The sequence below is a fragment of the Macaca fascicularis genome, chromosome 15 (genome assembly GCF_037993035.2).
Source record: "Macaca fascicularis isolate 582-1 chromosome 15, T2T-MFA8v1.1".
In the NCBI taxonomy this organism is placed as follows: domain Eukaryota; kingdom Metazoa; phylum Chordata; class Mammalia; order Primates; family Cercopithecidae; genus Macaca; species Macaca fascicularis.
The window spans coordinates 41,585,365-41,607,325 of NC_088389.1; the positions used below are offsets into that span (position 1 = coordinate 41,585,365).

The following is a 21,961-nucleotide window of genomic DNA, read 5'->3' on the forward strand; positions in this document are numbered from 1 at the left end:
AGTGGCTCATGCCTATAATCTCTGCACTTTGGGAGGCCAAGGCTCAGGAGTTTGAGACCAGCCTGGGCAACAGGGTAAGACTCCATCTCTACAAAGAATACAAAAGTCAGCTGGTGTGGTGGTGCATGCCTATAGTCCCAGCTATTTGGGAAGCTGAGGTGGGAGGACCTCTTCAGCCTGTGGGGCAGAGGCTCCAATGAGCCAAGGTTGCACCACTACACTCCAGACTTGGCAACAGAATGAGACCCTGTCTCAAAAAAAAAAAAAAAAAAAGAAAAAGAAAATAAATAAATAAAAATAAAGAATGAAACTTTCGTTTGAAAGACCAACAGGAAGTGATCCGTATATTCTGCTCAATCAGTTCCTTGGTAGAGAAGCACCCCCAGGCTGCTGTGAGTCCTAGTCTTCTGAAACACGAGCCAACACTATTGTTGTTTTATGGTTTCATGACATTGTCTTGTTCTTAATCCCAGGTAGAGAGGATGTAATGGAGCTGACATCCTTTTCTGGTTTATTACTGGGGTTGTACATGAATAGAGCTCTGAGGAACTCTCTATCAGGCAAGAAGAAAAGAAGAAAACAACAGTTGAGAGGCCTCATATCATTTTATACTGTGTGGTACAAAAATACCTCATATGTCAGTTTTTTTCCTAGATCATCCAATTTTAGAATTGGAGGGGAACTTAGAGGCCATTTAGTCTGGCCCATTTACTTTATCTATTTTTAAGTAATTTTTATTGATATTTTTATGGGTTACAAAAGCAATATATGTTTATTGAAGATAATTTTTAAAATAGAGATAAACAAAAATAAGATAGAAAAAGTGCCCATATGTCACTCTCCAGAGTCATTCTTAAACTTTTGTTTTTTTCTTCCTTATGTTTTTAAATGTATGTGCATATAAAATTTCTACAAAAATGAGATTACTTTGTAATAGTGTAACCTGTTTTTTTAACTTCACATTATGTCATAAATACCCTTTGATATTCTTCCACAAATTATTTTTAATGACTATAAAATAGCCTATTGCATCACTGAACTCAATTGATATAGCCATTTCTATATAGTTGGACATTTAGCTGTTTCCACATTCTTGCTAGTATAAATAGTACTGCAGTGTTTGTCCTTATAACTTAATTTTTGTTCATATCTATATTTTTATTTTATTTTTTCAGGAATCCTAATAATGATTCTAGCACCTTCACCATGCAGAGGAGAAAACTAAAGCACAAAAAATGAGGATTTAGTTGTCCATGACTATACAGCAAATTCTCAGTAGAACTAAGACTAGATCCCAAGAGTCTAGATGTTCAGTTATTCTTTCTAGTTTTCTTTACTTCCTAGACTTCTTTATTAGTCCTGTTTCTAGTAAACTTCCACTACTACTTAAAACCCAATGGTTAGATTTAAAGTAAATTAAAGAAGTGATGGAGTTTGAGGATTACAAATATGTGGCACATAGTCTCCCATTGTTCCATCCTGTACATGGTGAAGGTTCCGTGACATCATGTACATCCGGTACACGATGAAGGTTCCATGACCTTCATCACTAATCAATCACAGAACTCTTTCCTCCTTAGCTGGTCTCTGTTCATCTCAGTATAACACTCCATGAATCCAGTACCCATGCACAATATTGGAAAATTGGCATGAAAATTATTTTACATCTTTAGTCCAGTTCCTTCATTATACAAAGAAGGAAAATGCAATTCTAAGAAAGAGGAGTCTTGCTCAAGGAGTTAAGAGGGAGTGAATGGCAGTGACAAGGCCATAGTAGTTACAGAAAAAAAAAGCATAATATCCTTGCTACCTTTTCATGCATTTTTATTACACAATAATTTACCTCATTTGAGCCTTGCTACAATCTTATAAAGGTAGGTATTAGTATTTCCACTTGATGGATGAAAAAATTGTGCATAAATATGAACAAAGAGTCATCAAGGCTAAATACAAATCTGTGTCATTGTCATATATTTTGCTTTTTCTATCCATTATTTTTCTTGATAATGGTATCCAGACATTTGATAGGTTTGAATGACAGCAAAAACATGTGCTCACTATGGCCTGAGCTGGGGAGTTCATCTTTCTTTTTCTCCCTCCAGGAGAATTCCTGAGTTTTGCTGATGACTTACTCTCTGGCCTGGGCACATCTTGTGTAGCAGCTGGTCGAAGCCATGGAGAGATCCCTGAAGTCAGTATCTACTCGGTCATCTTCAAGTGTCTGGAGCCTGACGGTCTCTACAAGTAAGATGTGTTGGGTGTGAGGGGACCATGAAGCAGACAGGATGATTTTAAGCCTAAGAGGAATGGCATGAGTTATTCTGTGCAGGCCAGCCAAATGTTTTGTTAGCTAGCCTATATGTGCAACTTGAGATTCTAAGGTTTAGAAGTGTCCATTTGAGAAGTATGCCACAATGGATCACAGAATCACACCAGGTGAGTGCTGAAGTGCCCAGAGAGACCAGAAATTTAAAACCATTCCTTCTGCTGATTAGGAATCTGCAGCTCAGAGAGAGAAGAGTGTTTACTCAAGAGCACCGATCAAGTTATCAAGGATGGTTGGGACAGGGATCTCTGCCTAGTGGTCTTTTACCTCTTGTATCCTTTCTTCTCTTTAAATATTAGATTAGTATATCTGATATATAGACACATACACACTGAAATATGCATACTGAGATATATATGCCGATATATATTTAATATATACTTTTTATTAATAGATCCAGCTAGCCTTTTAAAAATAGTGCAATTATCACTCCTTTGTAGAGTATATTGGAGTCACTGCATTCAAACTTCTGAAGATGCAAGAGATAGTCACTCTGAGCTTCATTTGTTAGCCTTGGAAGAGAAAAGGAGCTCATTTGTTACTTTTTATTTCCTACCTCAGTGAGTGTTGTTTTTAGATCTGGATGCAACCATCATAAGCTATAACATAGAGCTTCATAGACCAACTCTCCTTATGTACCCTAATTATGGAACCATAGGCCACCTCCCTTATCAACTTAGAAAGCTGAAGTTATTACAAAGTTGAGCTTTATTCACCAGTTATTCAATTCATTTATTTATTACTGTATTTAGCCATTCAGGGATTCATTCTTTCCTCCATTTAACTATCTATCTGCCCGAAGATTTATCTATTTTCCATTCATCCCTCCCTCTTGCCCTTCTTCCCTCTTTCCCTCCATTCATTCGTCTCTTATCCATCTATTCACCTGCTCTTATATTCCTTCATTACATTAATTTATTCATTCATCAGTTACTTCATTCACACATTCGTTCACTGATTCATAACTTATTTACTTATTCAGTAGACATTTGCTGAGTATTTCTTGTGTTTTGGTCTTGTGCTAAGCACTGTGGATATGAATGAGACTAAGACAGAAGTCCTATCCTCAGATAACATAACCTAATGATTGTGAGAAAGGCCACAGACTATGGATTCAAATCTGGCTTTGACATTTTTAGTTAAGTGACTTTAGATAAGTTGCTTTACCCCCTAAGTCTCTTATAAAGCCTTTGTAAAACAAATAATAAAACCCACCTTGTAGAAATGTGTGATAATTAAACGAGAAACACCCTGGCTTGGTATCTCCAAGCATGTGCGCAATAAGTGTTAGTCCCTCCACAATCTGTGAACCTTGCTCACCTCAAAACACAACCCATCTTCTCCTTCCTCTCCCTCCCTCTTCCTCACCCTTTTGAACACTTGATATATTCAGGCTCCTTGGTAACAACCAATGTGTTGGGTCACCAAACTCAAGAATGTCAAAAAAGCTGGCAATTGAGTCTTCTGCCCCTGACTCTGCAACCTACTATCTCTGAGATGTTGGGACCCAAGCTTTATCTTAAGTCACTTAGGGGGCAGTGAATGTTCTAGGAATGAAATCCTCAAAGTAAATATGCAATTCTACGTCTTCCAGTGGGACATCTGGGCAAATTTTACTAAAGTTTTAGGATGTACCTTAGGCCTTAAAGAATGACCACCATCGCCTGTAATCCCAGCACTTTGGGAGGCCGAGGCGGGCGGATCACGAGGCCAGGAGATCAAGACCATCCTGGCTAACACGGTGAAACCCCGTCTCTACTAAAAAATACAAAAAAACTAGCCGGGCGAGGTGGCGGGCGCCTGTAGTCCTAGCTACTCGGGAGGCTGAAGCAGGAGAATGGCGTGAACCCGGGGGGTCGGAGCTTGCAGTGAGCGGAGATCGCGCCACTGCACTCCAGCCTGGGCGACAGAGCAAGACTCCGTCTCAAAAAAAAAAAAAAAAAAAAAAAAAGAATGACCACCATCCTCATGATGAGTAGGGGGATTGGGATCTGACTTTGAGAGCACAACTCTAGACACTCTTAATCAATAAGCACTCACCAACACCTTGGGCTCTGGGATAATGACATGTGTGAAGTGAAACACAAGTATGTGACTACATTAAGAGAGATTAAGTCCTCTCTAACTCTGAAAACTAATTTCAAAAGATTTTCTGATAGATGGCTTCCGGTTTCTCCCCTCCTTAGGGTTATAGACTAAAGACACACAGACCTGGATTCAAATCCTGACCCTGTCCTTTATCAGCTCTGTGACACTGAGTGAGCTGCCTAACCCTCTGAGTCTCCAATTCCTTCTGTTTGAAAATGTGGATAATATGGTGTTTGGCCCACTGGGACCCCAGGAGGACTCGATGGGATCATGGACAAAAGCTATCTAGTGATGAGGTTCCAGTAGAAGCCTAAGAAGTGTTAGCTATTATCAATGTTGCTGTTGTTGCCCTTGTAATAATTTCAACTTTCTCCCATCCATCTACCAAATGATAGAAGATACAGCATCTGGCAGAGAAGGATGGTGTCCTGTTGGGTGATTCCTATTCACTAATACAGAAGGAGTAACCCTGTCTCTGGGTGACACTGTAGGGGCTTGATGTCATCTGGGCTGGAATCCTGCAGCCCCATTATGTAGAGAGCAATGAAATGTTTTATGGAATCCCGAAAGCAATTAACACTGAGAGCTGACAAATCAGCTGACATTCTTTAAAAGTGATGAACACTTTCCTTTGCCCCTTCTTTTCCTCACTGCCTGACACCACCCCTCCTTTCTACCTCTTAAAGTATGGCACATTCCTTCTTCCTCTGTCCTGGAAATGTGCTTGTCAGGAGCTTGTCATCTCTAACTCTGAACACTTCTCTATTTTATTTATGTATTTTTGAAATGGATGATGTTAATGGCCCTGGGATCCAGGCCGCTCTGACCAGGAACCAGGGTGTTGTTTGGAATGGTCTCTTATCCCATTGGCGGCTCTCCTCCCATGGAGTCTGACCAGCTCGGTCTGGAGTTTTAAAATAGTTCCAGTGTCAGTTCTTAGGGATTCTCATTTTCTGCTTGCTCGTTTTTTACCCAAATTCTTCTTCCTCTTGAGCCAAAAAGACTGTGTGTGGCAGTAGAAATAGCACAGGCCTTGGGGACAGGCAGGGCTGGGTGTGAACCCTGATTCTGACGCATGCTCATAACCTGCCCCGAGGCAGGTTTTTCACTGCTCTATGAGACAATTTCTACCTCTGGAAAAAGAGGCTGATGATTGTCCCTATCTCAAAGGGTTGTAAGGAAGAGGGTTGACTGAAAACTCCGCAAACAAGGCTTACCTGAATTCTTGGCATGTAGGCAGCCTGCAGGAAGTGTTAGCCACTTTCTTCTTCTCCCCTGACTCTTCTCAATCCCTGGTTATCAGTGTCTTTTCTAAGCACAGCTCTGGAGGAACTGGCCCTTATCAGGCAAGTTGCAGTCCCACTATCCTTGGAAGGAACGACCATCCAGAATCCTTTTGGGAGAAATGGAATGAGAGGAGAGGATTGATGCAGAGGAGAGAGGTCTCAGAATGGCCCAAGTTGTAGTTAAGCACAGTCAGACACCAAATTCTGCACCCATGCTTCTAAAGGATTCAGGTGGCAGGAGAGTGGAGGACTAGTCTCTCCACCAGAGAATCTGGGCTCATGCCCTGCTATTAGTTCTGCCTCTAGGACCTTGAATTAAATGTTCAGATTCCTTCCCTGTTCTGCACTGTCAGCGTCTTTAAAATCAAGGTGCATGAGATTCTAGCTCATGAGTTCTGTCATGGGATTTATTTTCATCCCCTCTCTCCTTCTCCTGAGCTTCTGCCCTTCCAGCTTTTCTAGCTCTCTCACATCTATTTTGCACTACTGTGCCTCTCTGTGTCTCTGCCTGTTTCTCTTTGTCTTTTATTCCCTCGCCATGTAAGTATTTTCTGTATGGCTTCCTGTCTTTGTCTGTCTGTCATTCTCCCTACCATTCCTTTTTTTGTCTTTTTATTCATTATTTTAGTTTATGTTGCTATAAGTGTATCTCAGTTTCTTGGTCCTATTTTTTTTGGAAATTTGGCCTCTCTCCCTCTCTCTGGCCCCACTCCAACCCCAACTCCCTCTCTCCACCCCACCTAGGAAGGCAAATTTTTTCTTTAGCCCCTCCATCCATGTAACTTTACACAGCGCCACAGGGTAAGAATAATTGAACGAGTGAAAGTCAAGGCTGATTTTCTGTCCTAAGCTCACCCTGGTGTAACAAAACAGAAACATCAGCACCCGTGCCCTGTTTAAATTGAATTTCCTTGTTTGTTTCATTTGTTTTGCTTTTGAATGAAAACAAACAAGAGCAGCAGAGGGAGAGGGTCCCCGGAAGGTCTGACAGCAGGGCCAGCTCCTGCTGCCGTGGGTGGGTTGTTGGAATTGAGGGGTGACCCTGAGCAGGAGTCTCCACTCAGGGCCAATGGCTCAGGCCTGGCTGGGCATCCATGGTCCCTGCCCTTGCCTGGCCAGAGGCCCAGACACCCTTCTTGTAGCTGCTCTCCAATTTCCTATTACCCAAGGTAATTAGCCTCTCTCTTGTCTTGGCTGCCTTGCCTTTCTCTAATTGTGGAAGGCTGCCAAAGGGTCCTCAGCAAGCATGCCAGCAGCAACAAGGCCTGATTCCTGGGGTGGGGGATGCATTCCCACACATTCAGAGGCTTGCCCCAGACCCGCCCTCACCTCCCTGGCTTCAGCTCTATGAAAGGAATGCCAAGGGAGCCTGGGGACAGTAGTCAAGTGCCAACATCCACGGTGGGAACAGAGGCTTGGGCCAGAGGCTCTATCTTAGCGGGGTGGGTAGAATTGGAAGAGTAGAAGAAAAAGCAAAGCCCTGGAGAAGGGAGGGCATTGCGAAAAAAAGCCTGAGGTTGGGAGTCTGACAGAAATTTTCACACTTGCTCTCAGTGGTACGTTGGGTCAGTTCTTCCCCCTCCTCTGGTCTTAGTGTTATTTGTGACATGGAAAGGTTAAGTTCAGTGAGTCCCGAGATTTGCACACTGAGGTAGGAATGGAGACTCCAAACAGAGGTTCTGATGCCCAGTACCACCAGGACTTTCTGGATAATGCTGCTAGTAATAATAATATTTTATTGAGTATTCACTATGTGCCAGGAACCATTCTAAGGTATGTGTACTATCTAATTCAATTCTCATGATAAACCTATAGATAGGGTATTGTTATTTTTATCCTCTCCCATTTCACAGGTGGGAAAGCTAGGGCTTGAGGGAGTATCATTTTCCCCAATGTCACATAATGAGAAGGGGTAGAGCTGAGATTCATACCCAAGCTGATTCTTAATGCCCACCTGCACCTCCCCTCCCCTCCTCCCATGTGCTGTTCAACGCACCTGGTGAGGTATGAGTGGAAGAGAACTTCCTAACTGCAAATGACACTGTTTGCAATGGAAAGAACACCAGGCTTGGGGACCGAAGACTCAGATCACAGCCCTTAGATGGCAGGTGGGGGTGCTTCACACCTCATCCTTCTCATTCGTACGATGGAGATAATCAGTCTCATCCATAAAATGGAGATAATTTGTCATATCTCCCCCAAATTAAATTGGATAGTAGACAGAAATTTGCTTCAACATTTTCATAAGGTTGTGTATACATGTGAAGGGTTATCAGTGCCACTCTATGTTTTTCAAAAAGCAGCAACAGGAAAGGCAATAGACTCTGTCTATCTCCATCCCCTACCACTACTAGCACACACACATAATTTTAAATTAGGCCTATTAAATCAGACAGAGGTGGGTTTTTACCCATTGCGTGGCCTTGGGCAAGTGTCTTCACTACTCTGTTTCAGATTTTTTGTTTCATTTTGACTTTTTGAGACAGTCTGGCTCTGTCACTGAGGTTCTGGAGGGCAGTGGTGCAATCACAGCTCACTGCAACCTCAAGCTCCCAGGCTCAAGCCATCCTCCCACCTCAGCCCTCTGAGTAACTGGTACTACAGGCATGTGCCATCATGTCCAGCTAATTTTTGTTTCTTTTGTAGAGACGGGATTTTGCCATGTTGCCCAGGCTGGTCTCGAACTCTTGGGCTCAAGCCATCCACCTGCCCCATCCTCCCAAAGTGCTGAGATTACAGGCATGTGCAACCATGCCCAGCCTGCTTCAGTTTTTTATCTGTAAAATTGAATCATAATAGGATCTATTTCATAGGGTTATGAGGATACAGTGAACTGAAATATGTAAAGAGGACAAGATAATGTCTAGCTCATTGTCAGTGCTTACCAAATGGCAGCAGGGGGAGGAGTAACCACTGTGACTACTGTTTGTGATGACAGACATTACCTAAGCAGTCACATGTGGGATGGCCTCTGCTAACACCATATGTTCACAGCCTTCCAGCAGGTTGGCGTTCTTCTCCCACACTGGCCCCTACCCACCACTCTGCAGGCACGCTTGCTAGAGTGCACCAGTCTCTTCCTTCCTCAAAGTCTTTGCCTCTACTGTTCTCTTTCCCTGGGATGTCCTTCCCTTGGCTCTTCCATGTGTGTTTCCTTGTTCTCCTTCAGGTCCATGATTAGATGTTGCCTCCTTAGAGACGCCTTCCTTTGCCACTTGTATCTACCTACCTGCCGTGCACACAGACACACAAAGCCATGGTACTCACTAATACTGTAATAATATAGTCTCTATTACTTGTTTTTGTGTATCTTTTCTCACTAGAAGGACACTGGACCAGGGTCTGTGTCTGCCTTGTTCATCCTCTATCCCTGGTACCTAGAACGGTAACTGACACTAGGTAAGAATCCAGTAAATATTAGTTGAATGATTTGAACACATTTTCAAGTCAATGTAGAAATTCTGTAGACACTGACTTCTCCCCTTCACTCATATAAAATTTCCTACTCACTTTCTCACCAAATATTCAGGAGACACCCACTATGTGCCAGGCTGTGGTCCAGTACTATAGCTCTACATCTGTCTCTAGGTTTCTATGTTTCTATTTCTATCTTTCTCTGTCTACTTTCCTCTCTTGGCTCCCTCCTTCTTTTCCCTTCCCTCTCTCCCTCCCTGCTTCCCTTCCCTTCCTCCTTTCCTTCCCCACTTCCTCCCTTTCTTCCTTCCTTCTTTCCTTCCTTTCTTCCCCATCCTTCCTTGCTTACTTCCCTCCCTCCCTCTCTTTTTCTTTCTTTCTTATAAACCTTATTTAATCTAATCCTCAAAACAACTCTGTAAGGTAGTTACTGTTATTCTCACTTAACAGATAAGGCAACTAAGGCACAGAGAGGCTAGGTAACTTGACTACAGCCACAGAGCTAGTAAGTAGAGGCAGATTTCCAGCCCGTTTATCTCCACTGCCTGAACTGAAAATTGCCACACTGAATTATGAGAAGAGTTGGGCATATAGCAATGACAGGGGTCAGAGTGGAAGCTGTGGGCAGGGATCTTTTATGCAAAGATCCATGCCCAAATGGGTTGGAAACAATATGGAAAACAAACTTTTAGTTTTCACACAAAAGCTACATGGCTACCATTGAATTTCAAACTTTGTCCCTTCCCTGCCGTCCTCACAGCACTACACACACAGTTGTACATGGGGTCTGCATGAGAACCCCTGCTCCTCCCTAGGGATGGACTCCCGTTGTCATTTGCGTGATACCCTTGATTCCCAGCTCTCATCTGCTGAGCTATTTCCCAGCACTCTCAGACTCCCATGTGTTTCAGCAAACAAGTCCAGGCTCCTGGCCCAACAATCCTATTCCAAAAGCCCAGGGGGCTGGGAGCTTTGGATGGAGCATTGCTGGCCTGTCCACCACCCTCAGGACACCACCTCTCCTGGGCACAGCCTGGGAAGCACATCACAGAGGCAGCCAGGGCCACCACCATGGATACTATAATTATATATTAGATGAAATCCCAATGTTTCCCTTTATTTACATTCCTACCCTACCCTCTTCATTTCCTTTCTTTGTGCCAAAAATCAGCACAGAATTTACTGGAAACAGCATGAAAGTCATCAGGAGCCCTCCAGGGCTGGCTTTCAAAAGTGCTTGTCCAGATGATAGGAGGTGAGATTGCTGAGGGTCATCCTGTCTCTGGCCCTCAGCAGCTATGGGGCCTTTGGCAAGTGGTTTCCGCTTTGGAGGCCTTCATTTCTCCATTTGTAGAAGAGGGCTTGAAAGGGGCCGTCTCAAATGAACTTTTCATGAATTCAGAGGCTGTGCATTTCTTTTCCTTTTTTTTTTTTTTTTTTTTTTTTGACACACAGTCTCCTTCTGTTGCCCAGGCTGGAGTGCAGTGGTGTGATCTCAGCTCACTGCAACCTCTGCCTCCCGGGTTCAAGCGACTATTCTGCTTCAGCTTCCTGAGTAGGTGGGACTACAGGCATGCACCACTGTGCCCAGCTAATTTTTGTATTTTGAGTAGAGATGGGATTTCACCACATTGGCCAGGCTGGTTTGAACTCTTGGCCTCGTGATCCACCCTTCTCGGCCTACCAAAGTGCTGGGATTACAGGTGTGAGCCACCACACCCAGCACGAGGCTGTGCATTTCCAGAGATGATGGGGGCAAGGAGACGGTCTCCAGCCCCTGGCAACTGGAGAGGCAAGGATCTAGTCCAGGTGAAAGAATTTTATTCGGCTTAAGATCAGATGTTTCTGCTTTCTCTTAGCATCAGTGACCCAACGCTCAGTGGGCCTGTTGGGCCACCTCCTAGATAGGACCCTGAAGGGACTTTCAGCTCCTGTGAGAAGGGAGCAAACAGGAAACCTTCCATGCTGACCAGAGGCCTGGGCTGCAGCCCAAGGTTTATCCAGGACACACCAGGGAAAGAATCCAGGAGAGGCTTGATAGGGTTCTTGTACTGCTCTGTTCTGGCTTTTTCTTTCCACTGTGAACTTTTCATTTATTCTTTATTTCATTTCATTCCTCCTTTCCTCCCTCCATTCATTTTCTTCCCTGGCTCTCCTCCCTCCCTCCCTCCCTCACTTCCTTCCTTCCTTCCTTCCTTCCTTCCGTCCGTCCGTCCGTCCTTCCTTCCTTCCTTCCTTCCTTCCTTCCTTCCTTCCTTCCTTCCTTCTTTCTCTTCTTCCTTCCTTTCTCCCTCCCTTTCCCTTTTCCTCTCCTTCCTTCCTGTATCCCTCCCTCCCTTCCTCTCTCCCTCCTTCCCTCCTCCTTCTCTTTCTTCCTGTTTCCCTGCCTCCTCTCCCATATTTGTAACCTCTCTCCTTTGCTTTCTCCTTTTGTTCTTTTTTAAACTGTTTCTGCCTGGCCTTTTATTTCCCCCTCTGCACTCTGTTTCTTCTTCTTTTCTTTCTTGTTCTCTCTTTCTTGGTCATGGACACTACTTCCCTCTTCATGTCACCCTGGCTTCCTGTCCATCTTTCTCTGTCTTTTTCTTTTCTGTCTTTCTTTCTTTTTTTTTTGATTAGGAGTCTCACTATGTTGCCCAGGCTGGTCTTGAACTCCTGAGCTCAAGCCATCCACCTGCCTCGGTCTCCCAAAGTACTGGGATTACAGGCGTGAGCTACAGTGCCTGGCCTGTCTCTGTCTTTTTGTGTCTGTGTGTACCTCTCTTCTACTTGCTCTGTGTCTGTACCCCTGTCTCTTTCTCCTTTTCTTATCACTTCTCAGTCCCTGTCTTTCTCAGCCCTAGGGTCTCTCTTCTTCTATCCTCCTGTGCATTTTTCTCTCCACTTTCCTCCTCTAACACCCCACGCCCCACACCAGCCTAAGTACAAGGATCTGTGCCTATTATCTGATTCTGGGCTGAATGGCAATTTAGGTGTGACCAAGGGTCTCAGAGCTCAGTAGGGATGGGGCTGACCGATGTCCCCAAACTCGAGTGGAATGTGAACTTCCCTTGGCTGTGGTGTCCGGTTCTAATTGGTTAGAGGATGGGGGCAAGTACGGCAGCCCGGCGACTCAATTCCATCTAACATCAGGTCGTACTGACCTCTCCAAAGTGCACAGTTGGGGCCTGGGAGAGGGGAATCGCTGTCCTCAAGCCAGAAGCAAATACAGCCATGCATCCCAGGCCAAGAGAGACTCGTAGAGGAAAAATAACGCTGTTTTTCAGCCGACAGACAGTGAGGCTCCTAAAACCTGCTGGGGACTCTCAAGCAGGCTATTTCTTTCCTCACACTGCGTCAAGATTCCATCCAGGAATGGGACACCAGCCAGGGTTCCAGAGGGACGGGGCACAGACTGCTCATGTGACCTCGTGGAATGGGGAGGGGGTCGGAGCTGAGGCTGCTCTGGAGGGCTAAGCCTTGAATACTGAGCAGAGGAGCTGGGCTTTCTCCTGCAGGCAGAGGGGAGCCAGGAAGGGCACTGGAGGAGGGACAGGATGTATCTTAACCTGTGTTTTGTGGTGACAACCCTGACCATGGTTTGGAGAACAGGCTGAGTTGAGCTGAGAGCCAGGAGGGCCATTTGATATTGATAAAAGGGGGAAGGATGGAGTCCACACACATTTGGGGACCAGTAAGTGTTGCTCTGATTAGTGAATGTGCTGGGCCAAAATGGAACAGCACAGTCTCAGGAAACATCTGGAAACAGCTTTTTCATAACTGACTGCAATGCACAGTGTTCAAGAAAAGAGCATATTTGTTGACTGTCTAGGAGGTGCCTCACAGTAAGGTAGGCACTTGTGCTGCAGAACTAACCAAACCAGAGTATTTGCCCTCATGGAGCTCATATTCATGATGTTGAATACAGAGAAGGGACCAGGTTGTTACCTGACACTGTATATCATGCTCCAGGGGCTGTGGGGACACCAAGGAAGAGCCACTAGCCCAGCCAGGAGAACCCTCTGCTGCAAGTCTTCTGAGGAAGTGGGAGGATGGATTGCAGTGGGTTGAACAGTGTCCCTGAAAAATTCACATCTATCTGAAACCTCGGGATGGGGCTTTATTTGGAAATCGTCTTTGCAGATATATTTACTTAAGGATCAAGATGAGGTAATACTGGATTAAGTTAATTCCTTAATTCAATGACTGATGTCACTCTAAAAAGACAGAGCAAAGAAGACATATGAAGACAGAGGCTGAGATTAGAATGATGCCGCCTCAAGCCAAGGAACACCTGGGGCCATCCGAAGCTGAGAGTGTCAAGGAAGGATTCTTTCCAAGAGCCTTCAGAGGAAGCATGGCCATGCAGATGCCTTGTTTTCGCACGTCTAGCCTCCAGAACTCTGAGAAAATACACTTCTGTTGTTTTAAGCCACCAAATGTGTGGTGCCTTTTAATGGTAGCCCTAAGAAACTAATATGAGGGAAAAGAGGATTTGGGACAGAGGGCAGATTGTGAGCAGGCTGGGGTACGAGAGACAACGGTGCAGCAGACAGTATAGCTGGAATGTGGAAGGCCAGGCAAAGTAGGAGATTTGGGGCTATGGAGGCAGGCAAGAACCTTATCAGCCAAGTTGGGCTCCATGAGGAACATGGGGAAGCTTCCAGGGAGTTGGTGGTATGAATGAGCTTCATTGCTGCAGGAAAGAGTTGACTTGCAAGGGGAAGGCCAAGCATCTGAACAATGCCTAGAGGAGAGGAAGCAGGTCCCCAAGGCCCTAGAAATGATGACCATGAAGAACACTTGAGTGACCTTGAATATTTATTCAAGTTAAGAAAAGACACAAAAGGGTGCAACCAATGTCTTCAACCCTCTGTAGAGCTACGCAGGGTAAGGGGCACAGATGTGTTCACTGTGACTCCAGAGGGTGGGACAGTGGTACAAGGCTATAAGGCAGATTGATTTGGATCACCACAGGAAATGTTCTATTACTGACTTTCAGTGAGCTGCCAGTCTCGGTGGGCAGTGAGAGCCCCATGCTCAGGGCAGCAGGGAGCTGTTAGGGATGAGGCAAACTCTAAGCCATGATTTATAAGGAGGAACTTTCCAGTGATGGCAATGAGTCAGTGTGGCCAGATGCTTGATAATAGAGAGTAGTGAGGACTGCAGTAAATTAGGCATGGCACAGAGAATACTTAGTTCCAGCTGCTGATTACCATTTGAGACTGCTGACTTGGTGTTAATACATCTTCCAAGCCAGAAATCTAGATGCTTATGTGAAACCTCCTAATTATTACATGCTGGCAACCAATTTAAAATTGGCCAAATAAACCAATTTTGTAGGTAAGAATTAACCTGCAGATCATTAATTTGGGAACTCTTATGTAGGTCACTTCTCTCAGTGTATAGATGAGGAAGCTGAGACCCCAAGAGGCTCATTGGCATCATAGTCAAGGCAGAGCCAGGAATGACATATGGGAATCCTGACTTCTGACTTCTGTCTTTTACTGGTGGGCTGTGACCATCACTTTCTACTTTAGGGTTCCTTGTCAGGAACAAAGCACCCAGTTAGTTCAACATAGGGAGAGGTGTCTGGAGTGGGATCACAAGCCCCATGTAGGCTGCATGCCCAACTTTGCTGTCCATCCACCTGGGGCCTTAGGCAAAGAGCTTCAGTTTTCTAATCCTCAGTTTCCTTTTCATTGCAATGAGGGGCTCAGATAGACAAGTTCCTTTCTGCTCTGATCATTTAAGACTCTAGGAATGAAACCAGGCTAGAGGCCAGGCTTCTTAACTTTTCCCTGCTCTCATTATCTTGGCTGTGGGTCCATCACTGCACATAGAGGGGCTGCCTTCCCCCCACTCCCACCTCCATCTGTGAAGAATGTTGTGAGCAGTCCTGAGTCATCACTGGAAAGGTGTTAGTGGACTGTAGGGATCACCATTAATGATGTGTAGAGAGTCAGAGGTGAGACAGAATCCAGACTTCTGGCATTTTTCTTGCTGCTCTGTTCTCCTTTCCCCCAAAGACAGACTCCCCCATCCACCAACAACCCTATTCCACTTTCATATTTGAATCACAGGATAGTAGATCTTGAGACTGCAAACACCACTGATCTAAACCCTCTCTCTTTATGGGAAAAACTAAAGCCAGGGAGGAGACAGGGCTTGACCCAGGTCACCCAGAGAGCCGGAGCCAGAGCTGGGCTGAACCAGGGCTCTTCACCTCTAGTATAGCCTACCTGCTGCTCTCATGTACTAGATTCAAGCACCCATCTGCCCCTGATCCTCTTGGGTATCGGAGAGTCTATGAGCATGGGGTTTTGAGTCAGATTATTCTAGGGTCATTTCAAATCTCAGACAGTTTCTGGCTGTATAAGATGCTTATTTCTTCTGGGTCTCAATTTCCACATCTATACAGTGAGAGTATTGCTATTTTCCATGTTAGAATTTTGTTGTGAAACAAATACACATGCAGAGCTTCCAAGCATAGGGTGTCCGGAACAATATGAAACACGTACTGTACCAAGTACATGCAAGATCTTGAGTAGATCTCTTTTTTTTTTTTGAGACGGAGTCTTGCTTTGTCGCCCAGACTGGAGTGCAATGGCACGATCTCAGCTCGCTGCAACCTCCACCTCCTGGGTTCAGGCAGTTCTCCTGCCTCAGCCTCCCAAGTAGCTGGGATTACAGGTACCCACCAACATGCCCAGTTAATTTTTGTATTTTTAGTAGAGACGTCATTTTACCATGTTGGCCCAGCTGTTCTCAAACTCCTGACGTCAGGTGATCCACAGGCCTCGGATTCCCGAAGTGCTGGGATTACAGGCGTGAGCCACCGCGCCCAACCTCAAGTAGGTCTTTATCTGCCAACTGAAGTGATGACCTTGAAGGAGACTCATGCTTGGCTAATTGTCCTGCCCACTGTGCAGTTACTCATGTTTTTCTGTTCCTGAGCATCTCCCAGAAGCCCTTTGGACAAGGGATCTGGCTAGTTTGAGTTATTTTCCCCCATCATCTGACATAACAAGAGATGCCTTTCCTCCCTCTCTTTTTATTCTACTATTCCTTGAACCTATACCTAATATGTTTCTCTTTATCAGAGAGAATGAAAACTGTCTGTAATCTCAGAGTAGAATAGGTTTTAGAAACCATGGTTTAGTTACCTGTAAATCCATAACATATGTCCTGGCACTTAGTAGGTACTTAATTTAGCAAACATCAAAGATTGGTAATAGGTATTACAGGTTGAATGAATGAAGACAGTCTGTCATGTAAACAGCGTAGCTATCAGCCAAGAACATAGCAATGATGTGGTCCCTGCCTCCCAATCGTTGCTATCATGTACCATTTATCAAATTCTATTACATGCCATTCATTATGCTAAGATCTTTTGGTCCACTAACTCTTTGAACCTTAATAATATGGTACCGTCTAAGGTAGATACTATCCATACTTTATAGGCAAGGAAACTAAGATGGGAAGGCTTAATGGTTTGCCCAAGGTCACCTAATTAGTAAGTGGCAGAACCATGATTCTTTTTTTTTTTTTTTTTCCCCAAGACAGAGTCTCGCTGTGTCGCCCAGGCTGGATTGCAGTGACACAGTCTTGGCTCACTGCAAACTCTACCTCCTGGGTTCAAGCAATTCTCCTGCCTCAGCCTCCTGAGTAGCTGGGATTACAGGTGTGCCCCTCCCAACACACAGCTAAATTATTTTTTTATTTTTTAATTTTTACTAGAGACGGGGTTTTGCCATGTTGGCCAGGCTGGTCTTGAACTCCTGACCTCAGATGATCTGCCCGCCTCTGCCTCCCAACTTGCTGGAATTACAGGTGTGAGCCACCGTGCCTGGCCAGAACCATGATTCTAACATAAGCTGTCTGGCTCCAAAATCCGCACTTGTGTATTCTTATGCACTTCTCTCTTACGCAGTGACCAAGCTGGAAATCAAAGTCTTATGGCTGAGACTGAAAGAGCTTTGCCCAGTGTTAGGGACAAACTTTTAAGCAGCTAATCATCTTGGGGGTAGAAGGTGATTTGCCCCATAATAAAGGCATGGGAGTTCTGAGGAGGCTGTGATCTCTAACAGCCAGTGTGCCTTTGGGGAGGCACCTTTGAGCTAGGTCTAGAAGAATGGATAGAATTGAACACTTAGAACTGGGGAGGTTATGGCATCACAGGCAGAAGGAATAGCTGAAATGAAGGCAGGGAGGTAGGATATTGAAGGGACCACATATGGGGTACAACAGAAAGTTCAGAGCAGTTGAAATGTATAGTATATGAGGTTGGAGAGGCAGGACTTGCAAGGCCTCATAATGTGTGCTAAGGAGGAGCAGTAATAAGGCCACACTTGGGTTTTAGAAAGATCTCCGTGGTGCATAAGTTAGAACAGAGGAGACTGCAGGTAGGGAGACTAGTTTGGGGTCTGGCTGAGAGAATAAATCTGGATTTAGAACCATGCAGAGGGCTGGAGAGGAGGCGACAGATGATGCGGGTCATAGCATGTAGGGCTGTTGCATTCGCGGGTTTCTTTGGGACTCTATCAAAGGACAACCAATAAGTCAGCCTTAGTGAGAAGACAGAGCCCAAGGTTTGAAATGTAAAAACCTGGTTTCAAATTCTGACTCCTCCAGTTTGTAGCTGGGTAGCCTTTGAAAAATTGCCTAACCTTGGAGACCAAGCCTTTTCCTGCATCCAAAAAGTGAGAGTAATAAATTCTTCTTCAGAGTGTACGTGTGAAATTAAAACCGAATATTCCATATGTCCATTTCTGGCACCTAGTAGGCTCTTTATTCCTAAGAATTTCCTGCTGTCCTTTCCATTTGCTTCACTCTTATTGCAGTAAACATTCATATGAATTCCCCCCCTCCACCGCCTTCACTGCCCAACTTCCCTCTCTGTCCCTCTTTCCCCGGGATGCCAGAAATGAAATAACATTCTTCACATGTTTGTTCTAAAGCTCCTGGCAGCCTTCCCAAAGACCCCTGGCTGGGTCAGGACTGATTTGCATTAGCATGTGTGAGGCCAGCCTGAAGGGGAGGGAGAGGCCCTGTTTTCAGGGAGTTTCAGCAGGCACCCCTGCCAGAAAAAGGAGAAGTTACTATTTCTTTCTGGGAAACATTCACAGATTAAAACAAGCAAGAAAGGCCGGGAAGCTGTCTCGCTTGTGGAGAGGTTGTGTGTGGGTGAGCTGCCTATCTGACTCTCACGACTGGATCCAACTCCTCTCACCCTTATCGCAGGCCTGTCCCCAGAAATCTCTCCTCCAAACAGTGCAGTAACTTAACACCATTACATAGATCTTTCTTAATCATATCTATAGCCTGTAACAGGGGGAAGAGAGAGAGCAAAGAGGCAAAGAAGACACTCAGAAGCTACAGGATAAACAAACAGTAATTTTGCTGGCTTCTACACAGATATTAAATCAACACAAAAAATCATTTAAAAAAGAAAAAGGAGAGGAAACCCCAGAGATTTTTTATTTGTTTGTTTTTGCTTTAATCTTGTTAATTTTTGAACAATACATTGTCTTAGAGTTATAACTTTCTTCCAGGAATCTCAATACCCTTGTTCCAATGTAGGTAACCAATGGCAGGCCAAGGGGAGTCCCCTCAAGCATACCCATTGGCATCATGAAATATGCCATTTTTAGAGGCAAGAATCATGCCATTTACAGAGAGGACAAATGAGTTCTGGGTGCTTTATTGGACTTTATTTAACTTCCCATAATTTCCCTTATTCATCTTCAGTCCACAATCTGAATATGCTTACTTCAGGCAAGACTTTTGCCTTCTCTTCATGGCAGTGTTCATGTAAATACTTTGGAGTGCAAATAAAAGAATAAATGATATGAATGGCTATTATATAAAGATTGCTTTCAATTAAAAATAAGGCACCATTCTAAATAATTTCTATAAGTTAATCCATCCACCTTTCTCAATGAGACAGTGTTTTTTTATTATCACTGTTTTACAGATGAGAAAACCAAAACCCAAAGAAGTAAAAAAAATTTACCAAAAGCCATGCCACAAGTCAGTAGCAGAACCAGGATGTGAACTCAGACAGTTTGTCTCCAGAGTCCAACTTCCTAGTTATTAACTGATCCAGCATCCCCAGAAGTCACATTAGCATTTAAGGAGCCTAGTACAGCATGTGCTGTTCCCCTTCACAGGGCCTTGGAACATGCCGAATCTTTTCCCTGGGTTAACACTATTCATCCTTCAGTGTTCAGCCTAAATCTTTTTTTTTTTTTTCAGAAGGAGTCTCGCTCTGTTGCCCAGGCTGGAGTGCAGTGGTGTGATATCAGCTCACTGCAACCTCTGCCTCCCCAGTTCAAGCAATTCTCCTGGCTCAGCCTCCTGAGTAGCTGGGATTACAGGCACCCACCACCATGGCCAGCTAATTTTTGTATTTTTAGTAGAGATGGGTTTTGCCATGTTGGTCAGGCTGGTCTCAAACTCCTGACCTCAGGTGATCCTCCCACCTCAGCCTCCTAAAGTGCTGGGATTACAGGTGTGAGCCACAGTGCCCAGCCTCAGCCTAAATCTACATCCTCAGAATGGCATCCCCAGGACCCATAATCTAAATTATGTACCTTACCTCCTTTCTTTATTGCAATTATCAAACATTGCAATACAGATTTATGTGTGCATTAATGTTCCCTGTTAGACTTGACAGTTTATGGGGTATAGTGTTTGTTTTATCTGAGTACACTCAATTTTGCAAACACAGAGGCACTCAGTAAGTATGTATTGTATAAGTGAATATATATAATATCACATATTAGCGTAGCTAGAATTATGAGGCACATACTTTTCCCCTCTTACTTTAGAGATAAGGAAATGAAGGCTCACGAAGGTTCAATAAATTGGCCAAAGTCACTGATGGAATAACTGGCAGAACTAGTATTTGAAAGCAGGTCTTTTCTGACCTCAGAGCTCAGGCTCTGACCTGCTGAACTATATTCCCTCCTGCTGAGCTTTATAAGGGGCACAGGGGAACGAGGCATGGTTTGCCCTAAAAAGTTCTCCATTTTGCTGGGAGGAGCCAGTTGTATACATAAACCACTATACCTCAAGCCAATTGAAATTGGTGAGCTGGTTCTATAACATTATACAGATCACGGGCTATGGAAAAAAAAAAAAAACAAACTTGGGAGAGCAAGGAAGTTTTTAGCAGGCAGGGATGACTTCCTCCTGCCTTTATTTATCCAATACGCATTTATTCTCTAGGAGTATGTTCAAATGTGACACCCTCCCTATTAACATTTAGTGTTTGTTTACTCTATTAGTTTTCAAGTGCCTTTTTCTCTGTACAACTCAGCACTACATTCTTGGAACCCAGAGATGAACAAGACATTGTCTCTGCTTCCATGGAACTCACGATGAAATGTGGTCAATGATATGAGAGCTCAGACGAGAGAATGCCTTTCAGCCCAGTGAAAGCTACCCAGAAACGATGATATTTTATTTAAGTTTTAAAGAATGATCAGAATTAGTAAGATGCAGATAGCAAGAAAAGGAAACATGATTTTCCAAGAAGAGGAGGTTATCTGTGCAAAGTTACTGAGAAGCAAGGCAACATGGCACATTTGCAACCCCTACTCAAGTCATTTTGGTGCAAAGGAACAAATCTGGATGATGAAAGAAGTTGGTAGGGCTCAAATCATAAAGGGACTATTTTGCCAACCTAAGGAGTGTTGACTTTATCTTGAAAGTAGAGAGAGCTATTAAGGGTCATGAGCCAGCTGCTCAGTTGACATTGTCAGATTTGCTCTTTAGGAAGATCACTCTGGCTAATACACTAGCAACAGATTAGAGGTGGGACCAAACTATAGGAAGTAATTTGGGAAGCTGTTCCCAAAGCCTGGATGAGAGCCAGCGAGGTCTAGTGTAGGCAAGAGTTGGAAGAAAGAACGGAGATTAACAGAGGGTGAGGGATGATCCACAGACAATTCCTCTGTGTACGTGAACATCCTTCCTGATGCTGGTTGGTAAGAACTCTACTCCAATTCCTTTCCTCTTAGGTGGGCCCAAGGTACAGCAGTACTGGTGACAACCAGGAAACTTTCTCCTAACATGTCCTGTGGACAATAAACAAAATGTAAGCCTATTCGAGTTGGTAAAAGTCCCCATTTTTTCCTTTCTAATTTTTATACGTAGTTAGCTTGCCTCTCTTTCTGAAAAAGGAAATAAAGTCTTTGGGAGTGCCACTAGTATATATGAGGCTAGCAGGGTTGAAAGAAGAATGAGTTGTGGTTTCTTTCCCCAGAAATCTCACATACCAGTGGGGATAACAGCAAGTAAAGGATTGATAATGACAGTGTCATTCACGGCTTCATGTCCTCGGTACTGACACTCAGAGGCATGAGAAGCTAGTCCCTTCTGAACAGGTATGGGTCTTTCCCAGAGCCTGGAAATTTGGTTCCGCACCAGGTAGAAAGAGACCTAACCAACGTTGTGTGGCCAGGCAGTGGCAGAGGTTTTGTTTGCTCATTACTAGGCTGAGCTGTAGAGCCAATCGTAGGAGCAATCTTCATTCTGGGACTAGAGTTCACTAGAGTCCTGCTAATTATAACAACTACCTACCCTACCATTTCTTGAATATTTAGAAATGTGCCGGATACTAAGTTAAATGTGTGATTTGAAAACATTATGTTGTTTAATCATCACAACAACTTTATAAAGGATATTTACATGAGTTTAGACTCTTGGATGCAACTGACAGAAACTCATATCAAAGTTGTTATGGAAAATAGAATGTATCTGCTTATATAACTGGGAAGTCTAACAGGTGTGCTGACTTTAGCCCCAGCTGGATCCAGGAGTTCAAATGATGTCATAAGACTCTGTCTCTTGGCCAGGTGAA

At 44.2% G+C, this 21,961-nt stretch overlaps 1 protein-coding gene across 11 annotated transcripts in view; it reads left to right on the forward strand.

The window, feature by feature from the left end:
- Positions 1–21,961, forward strand: part of ASTN2 (astrotactin 2) — a 986,627-nt gene that overhangs the window by 923,234 nt on the left and 41,432 nt on the right. For all 11 annotated transcript variants that reach the window (XM_045372567.2, XM_015436667.3, XM_015436666.3 and 8 more), the window contains one exon: positions 2,103–2,244. In XM_045372567.2, the coding sequence (XP_045228502.2) occupies positions 2,103–2,244 (142 nt within the window). The remainder of the gene's footprint in view (positions 1–2,102; positions 2,245–21,961) is intronic.